At 35.6% G+C, this 16239-nt stretch overlaps 1 protein-coding gene across 1 annotated transcript in view; it reads left to right on the plus strand.

The window, feature by feature from the left end:
* Nucleotides 1-16239, plus strand: part of GRIK2 (glutamate ionotropic receptor kainate type subunit 2) — a 1088075-nt gene that overhangs the window by 761819 nt on the left and 310017 nt on the right. Inside the window, exon 12 of the mRNA XM_044292309.1 lies at nt 3327-3445. Within this exon, the coding sequence (XP_044148244.1) occupies nt 3327-3445 (119 nt within the window). The remainder of the gene's footprint in view (nt 1-3326; nt 3446-16239) is intronic.

Below are 16239 nucleotides of genomic sequence, written 5' to 3' on the forward strand. Positions count from 1 at the left end.
AAATAGTTTACTGATAACATAGAGATGACAAAGCAATGGACATTATACATAAAGATATAGACACTACAAATAACATAGATGACACCACCACACACAGCTGCCCTGCCCTGCCTTCCCTAAATGCTAAGCAAATGTGGCTAATAATGTGTATGTATATACAGTATATACAGATTACTCCAATATACTTTCTACTGAAACTAAACTTCTAACCAACTCATATCCAGTAACTGATCATTAGTATACGTATATATAGAGACTCATGCATACTACAAATATCTATTTGCACACATATAAAGTCTACTGGGATATTATACTTATATATATATATACACACACACAGAAGCTTACATATAACATGTAGCTTGCTCCTGAAATGATGTTTGTCCAGGGGGGTCCAGGAAGAGAGAGAGACTCTCCAACTGCAGACCAACTTCTTTTACAATGTGCCATTCCTGTCTTTGATATGCTAACAGGGGACACAATGACCACATGGCCATACTGATATCACTTAATGGGTGAATACCACTGGATATCAATATACACTATATCCAATTATTAGGCATATTTGTGTGGTCATCAAGCTGAGGTTCTAGCTGAGAGACATATTTTCCTGTAACATATGACATTTATTATTACTAGTGGGTAGAACAGCCCAATTGTTAATGAACATATACAATATATACATATGGGGTAATTAACTAACTAAAAAATTCACCTATAATAGGCAGATTTCTGGTGCAGAAATTACTTTTACCCGCTCAGGCCAGGTCTAAAAAAGTGGGCATGGTATGGTGGGGAAGTCTCATTTACCATTCTCCACATCTGTTTTAGGCGTAGAAAATGGTATAACTGTAAGACAGGTAGGAAGCATCATGAAGTTATATAGAGGCATAACTCCAGCAAATCCACCGGCAGCTATAGGGGTTATTAAGACTGACGTCCAAAATGCCAGTCTTAATAAATGACCACATGGTGTTTTAGTTCTATGTGCACTGAAACCGGTAACAGCTTGCACATTCACTGCTTTCACTCTCATGTGCATACTCACCTCTGTTATAGAGTGGGCTTCTACTATATGAGGCATGTTGTTTTATGCAGCCACTAGATTGGGCTGGACTAGATGGGGCATATTTTAATGTCACTATTCATTTTGTACATATATTTGTGAAAGGATTAATCAGTGGGCTCTTATGGAATCTCTGAAAAAGCATCCCCCCCCCAAAAAAACTTCTGGAGACGTTAAACCCTGACTACAGCTCTTGATTGATACTGGGGTGGAAGCCCTAGCATCTTGTTAAGCAGGAGGTTAGGGAATGGTTTAGATGGGTTATTATCCTTTTAGGGAGGGCTTGCAACCTTGCAAATATTTTTAAGTGCTTGGGTGACAAACAACTTGTACTTAGGCTTTCAATAAACCATAACTCATTGCCTCTTCAGGACATGATCAATAGTGTAGATGTGGTGAACTGTACTTCATTTGTTGAGCATGAGCATATCTTAAGAGTGTTGTACATAACACTTAAAGTAGGCACAGAAGAGGGGGTTGAAGATTTTTCTCACAGAAGCAGCAGTGTGTAAGATAAAACAGGAGTTTGTAGAAGAATAATGAATACACAGTATGTATTTCATCTAACTTTGAAAAAAGATCAGCTTAGAGCTTGAATTTATTTCAATTTCTATAGATACTATATAAATTAAATCATATAGAGGCAATTTAGTATCAATACACTTGTCCTTTTCTATCCTTGACATCAGAAGAAATTCACCTAGCTTATTCTTTATTCCTCTCTAATACATACTCCCACAAAACTCCTTGTATAGGTTATGTTATTGACTTGAAACATGTAGTTTAACAATCTAATCTCTATATTTAAAAACTTCCATTTGTATTTATTTTTAATCGTATATCTGTGAACTTGACTAAAATTTGGTTTTGAAATATGAATTGTCAAAATATTATGTTTATAACATATTAAAGTAATGTTTGGTGTGTCATTTTTAAATATTTTTCTCAAGTATTTTGTTAAACCATAAACAATGAATATTTTTTTCCGCATAAAAGAAATTATTGGTAGCCTTTTTTTTATCTTTTTCAGTTAAATTCAAAAATCACCTACAAAATACATGAAATAAGAAATTACTAGCTCCTATTCTCATCAGTGCAAGCACATAAGTAAGCAATGTATATAGGGTGTAAGTAGAAGCACAGTGACAGAGTTTAATATCGTTGTTTCAAAACTAATTTAATTTTTTTTTTTCAGACTCTATTCTCTTATGTGCATCAGGTGTTACACACCTAATGTAAATTTGTATTTAAAAAAAGTTTTATACTAAAATGAGTGGAGAATAGAGTGGATGTTCATTAACATATAAAAGCATATACATAGTAACATAGTAACATAGTACATAAGGCCGAAAAAAGACATTTGTCCATCCAGTTCGGCCTGTCATCCTGCATATAGTTTTAACAAATACTAGTGTGAATGTATCCTAACATCCAATACAACTCAAGAATGGTTAGAGGATTATTGCAGATCTGCATATTCACCACAATGATTTAATTTAACTTTGACTTTTTATATCGTTCATACATAAACATAAAACATTGGACATTTCAACTATGAATTAAATATTTGTATATAGCAATATTTTATTAATTATGTTCATTTTTTACAGTGCCTTTAAGGTTATATATTCTAACAATGTTTCTGAATTCCTGGACTAAAAATAACACTCCATACATAACCTCCATAGAAACCTAAAGGGAGTAGTCATGTGCTTTCCCTATAGGCCCTAAGTTAGTCATAACTCTGTGTATTACCTATTCCTGGAGTGTCCCTCCTAAATTTGGATTGGCTGTTAGTCTATATATTTTTCAATTGCCTTATATATATATATATATATATATATATATGTTTGATTTGTTAATCAAGTTGACTTGGTTTGTTAATCAATTTGCATTCTATATCAGCTGGCCGGAATCACAAGCTAAGACAATATAGCTTTTTCTCCATGACAGCAGAATTTAACAAATTTAGATATTGTTAATATATTACAAAAAATAGCACTTATAAAAAAAAATAATACAAAAAGTGCAGCAAATGAATAGTAATATTGTTAATGCAGTAATTTTCTCTATAATGTTTTTTTATGTGTGTTTCCTCAAAGTATATTTTCTATACATTGTTTTAATTTCTGTCATATGATATACTTCACGTGAAATGATATTTTTTTAAAAAATAAATCTTTCTGTTCTTTTTCAGTGATGGTTGGTGGATATCTCTTCCTCTTGCTGGGTTAATTTTTTTGTCCTTCACTTCTCACAGGTTTAGCCCATATGAATGGTATAATCCACATCCTTGCAACCCTGATTCAGACGTGGTGGAAAACAACTTTACGTTGCTAAATAGTTTCTGGTTTGGCGTTGGAGCTCTCATGCAGCAAGGTATACGATTCAGCCTTTTTAATCACTTGGGCACCATATCCCACTATTTTCTGGGGATAAATATCACTATGGTACAAGATTCTTGCATGGGTGCCTCTGTGCATGTAGCCATATTCAGCTTTACATTAATAATGAAGCATCTAATAATAGACATCATCTAACCCAACTTAATTAATTACTCTAAGAACATAACAAGTGTTCTTGAATCTTACATTTTCATGGCATTTGATTGTAATCAACTTAATAACATTTCATAAATCAACAATATTCCATTAGCAACTGCAGAATATGGCTTTTAACATCTTCACTTCCTAATATCATTTAAAGTGTTTAATTTATTATGCAAATTTTACATAAATAAGTAGATATTTTTATATTTCTTTAGAAAATGATGTTTGGTTGACTAAATTTAGTAATCAAAGTAACATGGATGAGTAAGAAACATTAAATATAGTATTTAATTATGTTATATATCTGGTATAAAACAGACAAATTCAACACATAGCATATTTTTACATAGAAATAATACAAATTAATATTTATAATTTAAATACAGTTGTAAAATTGCAATATAGAGCAATGTCATAACAATAAAGTAAAATACGTATCAATATTTCATTAAGTATTTAATTGATTTCTAAAATTAGATTTAATCATAATAGTCATAATGTAAATTTTCAAAGTATGTAAAGATAAATTAAAAACATTCTTGTATATGTGTATAGGTATACATGATAGAGGAGACCCGTACATTTCTTGCTGTCACCTCCACTTCAGGAAACGGTGGGATATGGTGCTGGACATGACGTTACCTTGGGTACATGATAGTCAGCCCCTAACCGGCAGTCTGATACAACTTCAAATCTAGGATATATTCCTAGGATGTAAACGTGTAATAACTGGGAAACTTAGTATATATGCTTTCTTAGTACTATAAATAATTTCTTCCTTCTCTTTTATTCTGACCATTTAAATATTGAATGAATAAATCGAAGAAAGAAATATTATAGACTGTATACATCAATGAAAAATACATTATTGCTATGCAAAATTTCATACATTGCCTGCTTTTGAATTTTTTTAAAGAAAATATTTTTCTATATTTGTTTATTAAGATAAGAACAATTAGAATTCACTATAAAAAATGTTGCCTATTACAGTTCTACAGTGTGTTATGATAAAAAATAAATAGCAAATCAATACCAAGTCCATTTAAAATATGACCTTCTTTGCTATATATTTTATAATAATAATTTTGAGATTTAAATGTATTTTTTTCTTATCAGTACGTGTCTTACAATATAAAAGTTTTATTTTCTAATTATCCTAACACTCTTGACAACTTCAAGGTATAATTAACCTCTTTAGAACATCCATCATAAATATGGTGGATGTCCCCACTTTAAACATAATGCCTGCTTAGAAGCTAAGTTAGCACCATAGTTGCTGTTTTATATAGCAGACACCCAGAGGCATGTCCGTAATTGGCAATAATTGTGACCATGGCATCAGAAAGGTAAAGCCCCGGGAGCTCCTGGGGCCTAAAAGGCTTCCTATGCAAAAAACAAACGTTTGTGTGAACTAGGCCTAAGGTCTTCTATAGTCTCCAAAGCCTGTCATAGTCAGGGCTCCATAGGAACACAGTTAATATTCCATAGGCTGTAATTTTAAATAATTCTAGTCTATGAGAGAAGAGATCAGATGATTGTATGTTAAAGTTTTTAAAAATAGAAAAAATAAATTTTTTATCTAAATTCAATCTATCCCCCCAATCATCAGGATATGTAGAATAAAATTAAAGGTGTTATATGAGTCCCGGGCCATACAAATACATCATACTCTCTGCAGGGATATAGCCAATCACTAGCCTTAACCGTCTAGTGCTATATATCTCTGATGTTATTCTGACTCCCAAAAATATATAAAATTGAAAAATTATACATACCTCAAAATAGTGCCACAAAATATTGAGAAAAGCCCTTTGTATATGCTATTCTACTCCTTTAAAAATTGTTATGGTTTACCACAAGTAGTCATGTATTTTATTTGTAAGAAAAAAGTCAAAGAGCGTCTGACTTGTCACTTTCTATGAAGAGCAGTAAGGAGAAAATACATTGGTACAAAAAGAGTCATGCAAGCATGCCACTGGGTATACATATTAGCAAATTTCCTATATCCAAATTTACCCCCCAAAAATCTAAAGATTTAGGTTGAATTTCGATTCTAAGAAATCAATTTGCTCATCTTTACTGTGATGTTTTTTCAATAGGGGCAAAAAACCCCTCAAAATATCCTATTCCTACTACTTACTTGCTCCAATGGGCAAAAGGCCCTATAATCACCTAGCAGTGGTTATAGTACCATGGGCTTGAGCAATACATATTTGAATAAATCTAAATGTCTTTACAAATATATATATATATATATATATATATAATAAAGAAAGCAATGTGGGCAGCACCACTATCCGTATTGTGTAATGGGAGTGCCAGCGGCTGAGTCGGCGATCCACCTCCAAATAATAAAATAAAGAAATTCCGCAGCACATCCACGTAGTAGAAAAATAAAAAGACTTTATTCACCCAGCGTGCGACGTTTCAATCCTCTCAATGGGATTTTCCTCAAGCAGTCACTGCTTGAGGAAAATCCCATTGAGAGGATTGAAACGTCGCACGCTGGGTGAATAAAGTCTTTTTATTTTTCTACTACGTGGATGTGCTGCGGAATTTCTTTATTTTATATATATATATATATATATATATATTTATTTATTTTTATTTGGTGATCATACAGTTAATAGCAATAGATACATAATTTATATTTTTTTCTGAATTTACAATGCCCAATTAATGCTATTATTACTATAAAGACGCAGAACAAGTTAATCATTTTGTCATTGTAAATACGTTGAGCATCTGTCACCATGATCATCCCTATTAAACTTGGCATAGAGCCTGCTAGGGTTGATCATGGTGACTTAAACAAGACTTTTCTTTCTGCAATCGATATTACTGAAGCAGAGAAATTTTTAGTTTACATTTCTCACAAATGAGAAGTCTAAAACAAAGAGGGGCTGGCATAGCCCCTGTAAGTACTGCTTCACCCCCCCCCCCCCCCCAGTGAAATTGACAGGGCTAGGTTTCTATATTGCTCTGATGCTTGGCCTTGAGATCTTCACTGCACTTGCACATGCATGTTCTTTCAGAGCCAGACATGGAAATAGTGAGGCTGTCTCTGTAAGTTTAATGGCAATGGGAAGAGGTGGAGTTGAAGCAATCTTCTAAGCGGCCAAACTAGACCCTCAGTGCTTTACACACCTAATTTGTATATAACTAAAGTAAAAACATTGGTAATACAATAAAGTTTTTGTAATACTGATTGCACCAAAAAAGTGCTCATTTTAGCATTTTAGTCACCATGATACCATGATTAACCCTACCAGGCTTAGTGCACTAGTTTTATCCAGTTATTTTATTTCACATTTAAAGGTATATATATATATCCATTTTTTTATAATCATTTTGGTCTCAAATAACTCTGCAACTAGTCTTTATGAAAAAGTTTTAGCAGTTTTTTTTTATATAGGAGTTAAGACTATTTGCAAACTATACATTTCTGTTTACTCTGAGACACATCAAATGACAGACCATGTACAGTTCTTATATATGATCTCCTAACTTCATAAATGCTTACTTAAGCCATTGTTTAATCAATAAAGACCAGTTGAAAATTTAATTTTTAGCCTAAAATGAGTAAAACGTGATAATGCCCTAAGCATTTAATGGCAAATAGACTTAAAAAACTGTTATACTGATAACAATAAATGGCTTTGGAGCTTAGACTGGAATATCAAATATTGGGCCCATCTACAAATGACAAGATGGCTTCTACCCATGGGGACCTAACACTAACAGAATTGCATCTACTATCTGTGATGGCTAACCTTTGGCACTCCAGCTGTGGTAAAACTACATCTCCCAAGATACACACTTGCTTGTCTGTTCTGATAACTCCACAGAAATGAGTGGAACATGCTGGGATTCGTAGTTTCACCAAAGCTGGAGTACCGGAGGTTAGCCATCACTAGGACCTAGGCAAGTGATGGCGAACCTTTTACAGACCGAGTGCCCAAACTGCAACATAAAACCCACTTATTTATTGCAAATTGCCAACACACCAATTTACCTTGAATACTACAGTCCAATATAGAATATCTTCCATGTACTTTAGCATTTATCTACAATAGCCTGCCTACATTCAATGCGCTGCCTGTGCTGTTAATAGTGCGCCCTGCGCTGCTGAATGGCAGGAAAAGTCTAAAGCATATTGGTACATCATAGACTTTTTCCAGGGTGTGGGTGCCCACAGAGAGGGCTCTGAGTGCTACCTCTGGCACCCATGCCATAGGTTCGCCATCACTGACCTAGGCCTATGTTAAGCCTATAAAATTCAGGGTGGTGTAGAGAGCAGCTATATTTATACACTTCTGAAGAGCCTTGTGCAGGTCCACCTTGTGGTTGGAAGATGGGCCCAACACACGTTTGATCAAAAATGTGTGCAGAGAGCTTACATTTTCCATGTACTCTATATTAGGTATAGTATCTATGCAATTCAAGTTAATTACTAGTGTTGATCACGATTATTCTAATCGTGAATTTTTATTGTGAATATTGGTGCTTCGAGAAATCGCGAAGTTGTAGAATATAGTACTATATATTTGTAATCGCGAATATTCTAGATTTTTTCAGTAAACTTCCTTCTTGCTTGAGGGCCAATAAGAAGGCTGCAATTTTTTTGTCAGAGCTTAGCAACATCCCTAGCAACCAATAGGAAAGTTGCCTAGGCCTTTACAATATAAGAAACTCCCCAGAAGCCATTTTCTGCTGTTCTTTTGCAGTTCTAAAAAAAGAGAGCAGTGACATTGCTATGCTCTATGCTTTCATCTGGATCCTATTCCTCATCCAATTACATTAGATATTTAGCTCATATATATATATAATACAGATAGTTAGTGGGAGATAGTCAGTGTAGGTTAGATAGTAATATAGTGTAGCTGATAGGTTCCAGTGCATGGTGTTAGGTAGTGTGATAGGAATTATTGATTATCTGCTGTCCATACATACATTCTACATACATAGTGCTATGATGTCACAACAATACTTAGTGCACCAATCAGTAATATCTAATCAGACCTGATCAAATGTGAAGTTGAATGTATTGCGCAAAAAATATGGCATCATTAGTGCCGATTTGCGCAATCGCGAAAATAATGACTGGAGATCACAAATTCTAGAATTCGCAAATTTATTTTGAATATTATGCAAAAATTTGCAAAATATCGCAAAAACAAATATTGCCTATGCAGCTCATCACTGTTATTCACGTGCTCATTGCCATGCAAATATACCTCAACACCTCTTCATACATCAGATGCTAAACAAAGTTTTCCTTTCCTTATGTATAGGAGACTAGCTTGTATGTCTTTTTTCTAGAGAAACATTATATGGAGGAAAAGCATGGTAATGGATAAAACATTTTATAATAAAAATAAACACTGATATAACAGTTTGAGGATACCAACAGGGACATTCTATTAAATTTATCGCAAATTTTCAAAAAAATTCTGATTCTAACAAATCTGAATATCTGATGATTCCTTTCAGGCAAAGAAAGAGACATCTATGTGTTGAAACATATGCAACCTAGCTTTTTAGTATTACAAATCTGATTGTTTTGCACCTATATAATAGCCTTTGACTAATCATTGAGCCTTTTAAACAAGTTATTGTGTACTGTATAACCTTTGCCATAGAAAAGCAGACAGAGCCGGCTTCTATAGCTAATAGGCCTTGTGGTGACTTCTCGGTGGGTTCTATTTCTATTATAGAGACCACTTACTATGTATGATGATTATTGTAAACTAGGTAATAGTTATCTTTGTTTTTGATAAATGGTTATGTAAGTCAGTATGTCTAACATGAAATGGCATCAGAAAGAATTACTGTATTTTTCACTTTATAAGACACAATTTTTAGAAATAAAAAATATTGCTAAAAAGTGCCTGTGCCTTTAATGTGAATCAGAGAGATTCAGCATGGACAGACCCCATGGTCGTTGTCTTCATAATCTGTCAGTGCACAAATACAGCAATTTTACTGATCAGTGAGAGAGCTATGCATGCACACCCTTCTCTCTCCCTGCCAACACTGATCTGCGTGATCAACAGCAGCAGGAGAGCATATGGGGGAAGGTCCTATATTGCACTGAAAGGAAAGGAAAACTTCAAGTATAGCTTAAGGACCTTTAATGATGTCATCAATAGGAGGACACAGAGCAGGAAAACTTTATAGCTGGCACTAGGGAGTTTTTTTAAATTAAAACTATGATGATATGTGTAGTGTGTGTGTGTCTATCTATAGCAGAGTTTTATGTATGCAGCAGAGTTGTATGTAACAAAACAGCATAGATATAGCAAATATATATGTGTGTATCAGAACTGTATTGGTGTAGCAGAGCTGTATGTGCATAACAGAATTATATATGTAGCAGAGCTATATGGGTTTAACAGATCTGTATGGGTAAAGCAGAGCTATATGTGTGTAGCAAAGCTGTATATGTATATAGCAGAGCTGTGTGTGTTTAGCAGGGCTGTATCTGTGTGTAGCAAAGCTGTATGTGTGTGTGGTAGTGTAACATGGTTTGTAAGGCTGTAAGGCTTAAAAAAGATATCTGTCTATCCAGTTCAGCCTGTTGTCCTGCAAGTTGATCCAGAGAAAGGCAAACAAATATAACATATCTCATTTTAAGGGGAAAAAATCAGGCAGTTAGAATAACTCCCTGGATCAATGACTCTTCTCCAGAAATCTAATAGCTATAACCTTTAATATATCCAGGCCCTTCTTGAACTATTTTAGAGAGTTCAACTTCACCACCTCCTCAGGTAGAGAGCTCCTTAGTCTCATTGCTCTTACTATAAAGAATGCTCTTCTATGTTTGTGTTGAAACCTTTTTTCCTCTAGACATAGAGGATGTTCCCTCCTCACAGTCCTGGGGATAAATAGATGATAGGAGAGATCTCTGTACTGCCCACTGATATATTTATACATGGTTATTAGATTTCCACTCATTTGTATTCTTTAATCACTTATCCAACCTTCTAGCTATCTTCTCCCCCAAAACCATTTCACTTTCCCCTTTGAGATGTGTGTACCAGAACTATGTGTGTCTCAGACAAATATTTAAAAATGATTTAGCAGAACAAGACATATGGTAGGTACTTTTAATGTGTTGACCATATGCACCATTGCTGGTTGTTGCAATGGTTAGCAAGGGTAACAGGAGCTGACCAAAACTATCACCACCATGCTACACCCCAAAGTTATTGACCTTGACCCCTCCACTTCAATAATACATGAGTAAACCCCATTCACTTTAAAGAGGACCTACCCAGAGGTCCTCCCAAGGCCTTTCAGCTAGAAAAAAACAATTTGTCTGCTTTGCTCTGACTAAGGAATTTTATCCTAAAAGGTGTGAGGCAGGCTTAGCTATTCACCTAATTGTGCTAAAAAGGCTGAGAAGTGGATTGGATGGCTATGCCATATCTACAGGTGTGAAACACTATTTTAAATTCTTTTGGAGAAATAAAAAGATGGATTTCACATATTCTTCACAAACATGTTTTATTTGATTCACCTGAAATGAACTGCAAAAAATTCAAGATGAATTCCTAATTGATTTGCTCATATTTAGTATATACATTTATATATACCTTTTTGTGATGAATAGATCAATTTTCCACTATTTTTACCTTTCTTTCTCTATTTTTTTTTTTATTACTGTTTATGTTGGTAGCTTCAAATTGTTGTCCGTGTTTTGTCAATGTTTTATATCAGGAACCCAGATGTTTATAGGAAATTTCTCTTTAACAGAGCAAAGCAAAAATATTTTTATGAAGAGCTACATATTCTTAAATCTAGAGGATACATCAGAATTCCTGCTTTAAAAAGTCATATTTGTATACAACTTAGGGTCCATTCACACGTCCGCAAAATGGGTCCGCATCAGTTCTGCAGCAGACTCATTCATTTTCAATGGGGCCGCAAAAGGTGCAGACAGCACACTGTCTGCTGTCTGCATCCGCACTTCTGTTGCGTTGTCCTATTCTTGTCCGCAGACACACAACACGAACGCACATGGCCAGTATCCGTGTTTTGCGGATCCGCAATTTGCAGACCACAAAACAGTTTCGGACACGTGAATGAACCCTTACTCCAGTTTTGTAAAATAGGAGGGAAAGCAGCCATGGTTAGCTATGTTAATTAGTTTCACTCTGGATTTACTGCCACTTTAAAAATATATATAAAAATCCCAGTCAGACAAAAACTGGAGTAGCATTTCAAGACAAGAGTTATGCTTACAGGTAAATTTAACAAACAACATATAATATTTAATAAATTTGGTACAAAGGTCAGCAACTCAGACTGAAGCCAAATTAACTTCAAATATATATATATAGTAATAAAAGTATTACCCCCCCCCCCCCCAGCTTATTTTGCTGCCTCACAACCTGGAATTAACATGAATTGTTTGAAGATTTGCATCATTTAATTTACAGAACATGCCCACAACTTTGAAGATGTTTATTTTTGTTTAGTTTAGTTTTATTTTTATTGTGAAGCAAACAACAAATAGGACAAAATAACAGTAAAAGTCAATGTCAATAACTATTCACCCCCTAAAGTCAATACTTTGTAGAGCCACCTTTTGCAGCAAACACAGCCCCAAGTCACTTTGGATAAGTCTCTATGAGCTTCCCACACATTACCACTTGTATTTTTGCCCATTCCTCCTTGCAAAACTGCTCAGCTCCTTCAAGTTTGATGGTTTGTGCTTGTAAACAGCAATCTTTAAGTCTGACCACAGATTTTCTATTAAGATCTGGGCTTTGACTAGGTCATTCCAACACATTTACATGTTTCCCCTTAAACCACTAAAGTGTTGCTTTAGCAGTGTGTTTGGGGTCATTATCCTGGTGGAAGGTAAACCTCCATCCTAGCCTCAAATCACACACAGTGGTACAGGTTTTGCTCAAGAATATCCCTGTATTTAGCACCATCCATCTTTCCCTCAACTCTGACCACTTTTCCAGTCCCAGCTGATGAAAATCGCCACAGCATGATCCTGCTACCACCATGTTTCACTGTGGGGATGGTGTTCTTTGGGTGATGTGTTGGGTTTGCGCAAAACATAGCATTTTCTTTGATGGCCGAAAAGTTACATTTTTGTCTCATCAGACCAGAGCACCTTCCTCCATACATTTTGGGAGTCTCATACATGCCTTTTTGCAAACTCACAAAGTGCCTTTTTGTTCTTAGCTGAAAAAAATTGGCTTTCTTCTGGCCACTCTGTTATAAAGCCCAACTCTATGGAGCGTACGGCTATTGTCATCCTATGTACATATTTTCCAGTCTCTGCTGTGGAACTCTGCAGCTCCTCCAGGGTTACCTTAAGTCTCGGTGCTGCCTCCCTGATTAATGCCCTCCTTGCCCGGTCCGTGAGTTTTGGTGGGAGGACGTGTATTAGCAGGTTTGCTGTTGTGCCATGTTCTTTCCATTTGGTTATGATAGATTTGATGGTGCTCCTGGGGATCATCAAAGATTTGGATATTTTTTATAACCTAACCCTCACTTGTACTTCTCAACAACATTGTCCCTTACTTGTTTGGAGAGTTCTTTGGTCTTCATGGCAGTTTTTGGTTAGTGATGCCTCTTGTTTAGGTGTTGCAGCCCTTATGGCCTTTCAAAAAAGGTGTGTATATGTAATGACAGATCATGTGACACTTAGATTGCACAAAGGTGGACATAATTTCACCAATTATTTGACTTCTGAAGGTAATTGGTTGCACCAGAGATTTTTATGAGCTTCTTAATTTTCTGTTTTCTGTTTTCTATTTATAAACAATAGTTTTATTTATATATTTTTCTCATTTCACTTCACTAACTTAGACTATTGTGTTCTGATCCATCATATAAAATTCAGATTAGCAAAACATTGAACTTAAAGAGAACCTGTCATGTGGATATTTGTTTATAATCTAACTAATTATACACAATCATTAACTACTACAAAGTGCCTTAGATGTATTTACTTACTGGTGTGACAGATGGTTACCTCATAATATACACACAAATATGCCGCATGCCACATGCTAATGAGCTGATGTGAGTCCAGCGTGATGTCATTGAGTCCAGCGTATATTAAATTCAGAGCTATATCCACTCCCCTGCCCACCTGCTGCTGATTCATATAGGAAATAACTGTCATTCAGCAGGTAGGCGGGGAGAGTCAGGAGCTCATGAATATTCATGACTCATCATTATCAGCTGGAGCTTTTCAATAGAAGATGTTGGCAGATAGACTGGGTCAATTAAAGAAAGTGACCCAGGATTTTGCTAAGAAAATCAGTCACTTATTTATGTTGCCATTAGTTAGGACACCATAAAACTGGTGACAGGTTCCCTTTAAGGCTGCAATGTAACAAAATACGAAAACGGTCAAGGGGGGTGAATACTTTTGCAAGGCACTGTGTATATATATATATATATATATATATATATATATGGTACAGACCAAAAGTTTGGACACACCTTCTCATTCAAAGAGTTTTCTTTATTTTCATGACTATAAAAATTGTAGATTCACACTGAAGGCATCAAAACTATAAACTTAACACATGTGGAATTATATATATAACAGTGTAAAAAGTGTGAAACAACTGAAAATATGTCATATTCTAGGTTCTTCAAAGTAGCCACCTTTTGCTTTGATTACTACTTTGCACACTCTTGGCATTCTCTTGATGAGCTTCAAGAGGTAGTCACCTGAAATGGTTTTCACTTCACAGGTGTGCCCTGTCAGGTTTAATAAGTGGGATTTCTTGCCTTATAACTGGGGTTGGGACCATCAGTTGCGTTGTGGAGAAGTCAGGTGGATACACAGCTGATAGTCCTACTGAATAGACTGTTAGAATTTGTATTATGGCAAGAAAAAAGCAGCTAAGTAAAGAAAAACAAGTGGCCATCATTACTTTAAGAAATTAAGGTCAGTCAGTCCGAAAAATTGGGAAAACTTTGACGGTGTCCCCAAGTGCAGTCACAAAAACCATCAAGCACTACAAAGAAACTGGCTCACACGCGGACCTCCCAAGGAAAGGAAGACCAAGAGTCACCTCTGCTGCGGAGGATAAGTTCATCCGAGTCACCAGCCTCAGAAATTGCAGGTTAACAGCAGCTCAGATTAGAGACCAGGTCAATGCCACACAGAGTTCTAGCAGCAGACACATCTCTAGAACAACTGTTAAGAGGAGACTGTGTGAATCAGGCCTTCGTGGTAGACTATCTGCTAGGAAACCACTGCTAAGGACAGGCAACAAGCAGAAGAGACTTGTTTGGGCTAAAGAACACAAAGAATGGACATTAGAACAGTGGAAATCTGTGCTTTGGTATGATGAGTCCAAATTTGAGATCTTTGGTTTAAACCACCGTGTCTTTGTGCGACACAGAAAAGGTGAACGGATGGACTCTACATGCCTGGTTCCCACTGTGAAGCATGGAGGAGGAGGTGTGATGGTGTGGGGGTGCTTTGCTAGTGACACTGTTGGGGATTTATTCAAAATTGAAGGCATACTGAACCAGCATGGCTACCACAGCATCTTGCAGCGGCATGCTATTCCATCCGGTTTGCGTTTAGTTGGACCATCATTTATTTTTCAACAGGACAATGACCCCAAACACACCTCCAGGCTGTGTAAGGGCTATTTGACCATGAAGGAGAGTGATGGGGTGCTGCGCCAGATGACCTGGCCTCCACAGTCACTGGACCTGAACCCAATCGAGATGGTTTGGGGTGAGCTGGACCGCAGAGTGAAGGCAAAAGGGCCAACAAGTGCTAAGCATCTCTGGAAACTCCTTCAAGACTGTTGGAAGACCATTTCAGGTGACTACCTCTTGAAGCTCATCAAGAGAATGCCAAGAGTGTGCAAAACAGTAATCAAAGCAAAAGGTGGCTACTTTGAAGAACCTAGAATATGACATATTTTCAGTTGTTTCACACTATTTTGTTATGTATATAATTCTACATGTGTTAATTCATAGTTTTGATGCCTTCAGTGTGAATCTACAATTTTCATAGTCATGAAAATAAAGAAAACTCTATGAATGAGAAGGTGTGTCCAAACTTTTGGTCTGTACGGTATATATATATATATAAATATATATATATATATATATATATATATATATATATATATTTACTCTATAGCATATAACTTAACAATTTTCATTAATTAACATGAAAAGGGCATTTCAGAGGAAAGCAGCAGACATCCATGAAATTTTTATTTATTTATTTATTTATATTAAGAGATACAGTTTCCACTCTATAATAAATGACAGTATTAACAAACCAATGAAAGCCCTTGAATAATGGGATGGTGGCGGTTAGGGATCACCACCATAACAATTCCCATGTTTTCTTAATGTCATCTTTTTTCTTGACAAATTCTTGGGAAATCTTTGCATTGTAGCAGAGTCCACTTGGAAATTTGATCAGGTTAGTATCAAAACCTTTATCAAGATTGCCAGTTTGCCACATTGGATATAGCTGAGGCAAAAGTAGATTTTTAGATTGGCGTCATAGTTGTATGTGTTGTGACTATACAAGGACCAATGTCTGATTTCACAAGTATGTCCCAATTATTTCTTAAATGTTTGTAGGCCACTATGGTTAACAGGATT

Source organism: Bufo gargarizans, chromosome 4 (assembly GCF_014858855.1).
Source record: "Bufo gargarizans isolate SCDJY-AF-19 chromosome 4, ASM1485885v1, whole genome shotgun sequence".
Lineage (NCBI taxonomy): Eukaryota > Metazoa > Chordata > Amphibia > Anura > Bufonidae > Bufo > Bufo gargarizans.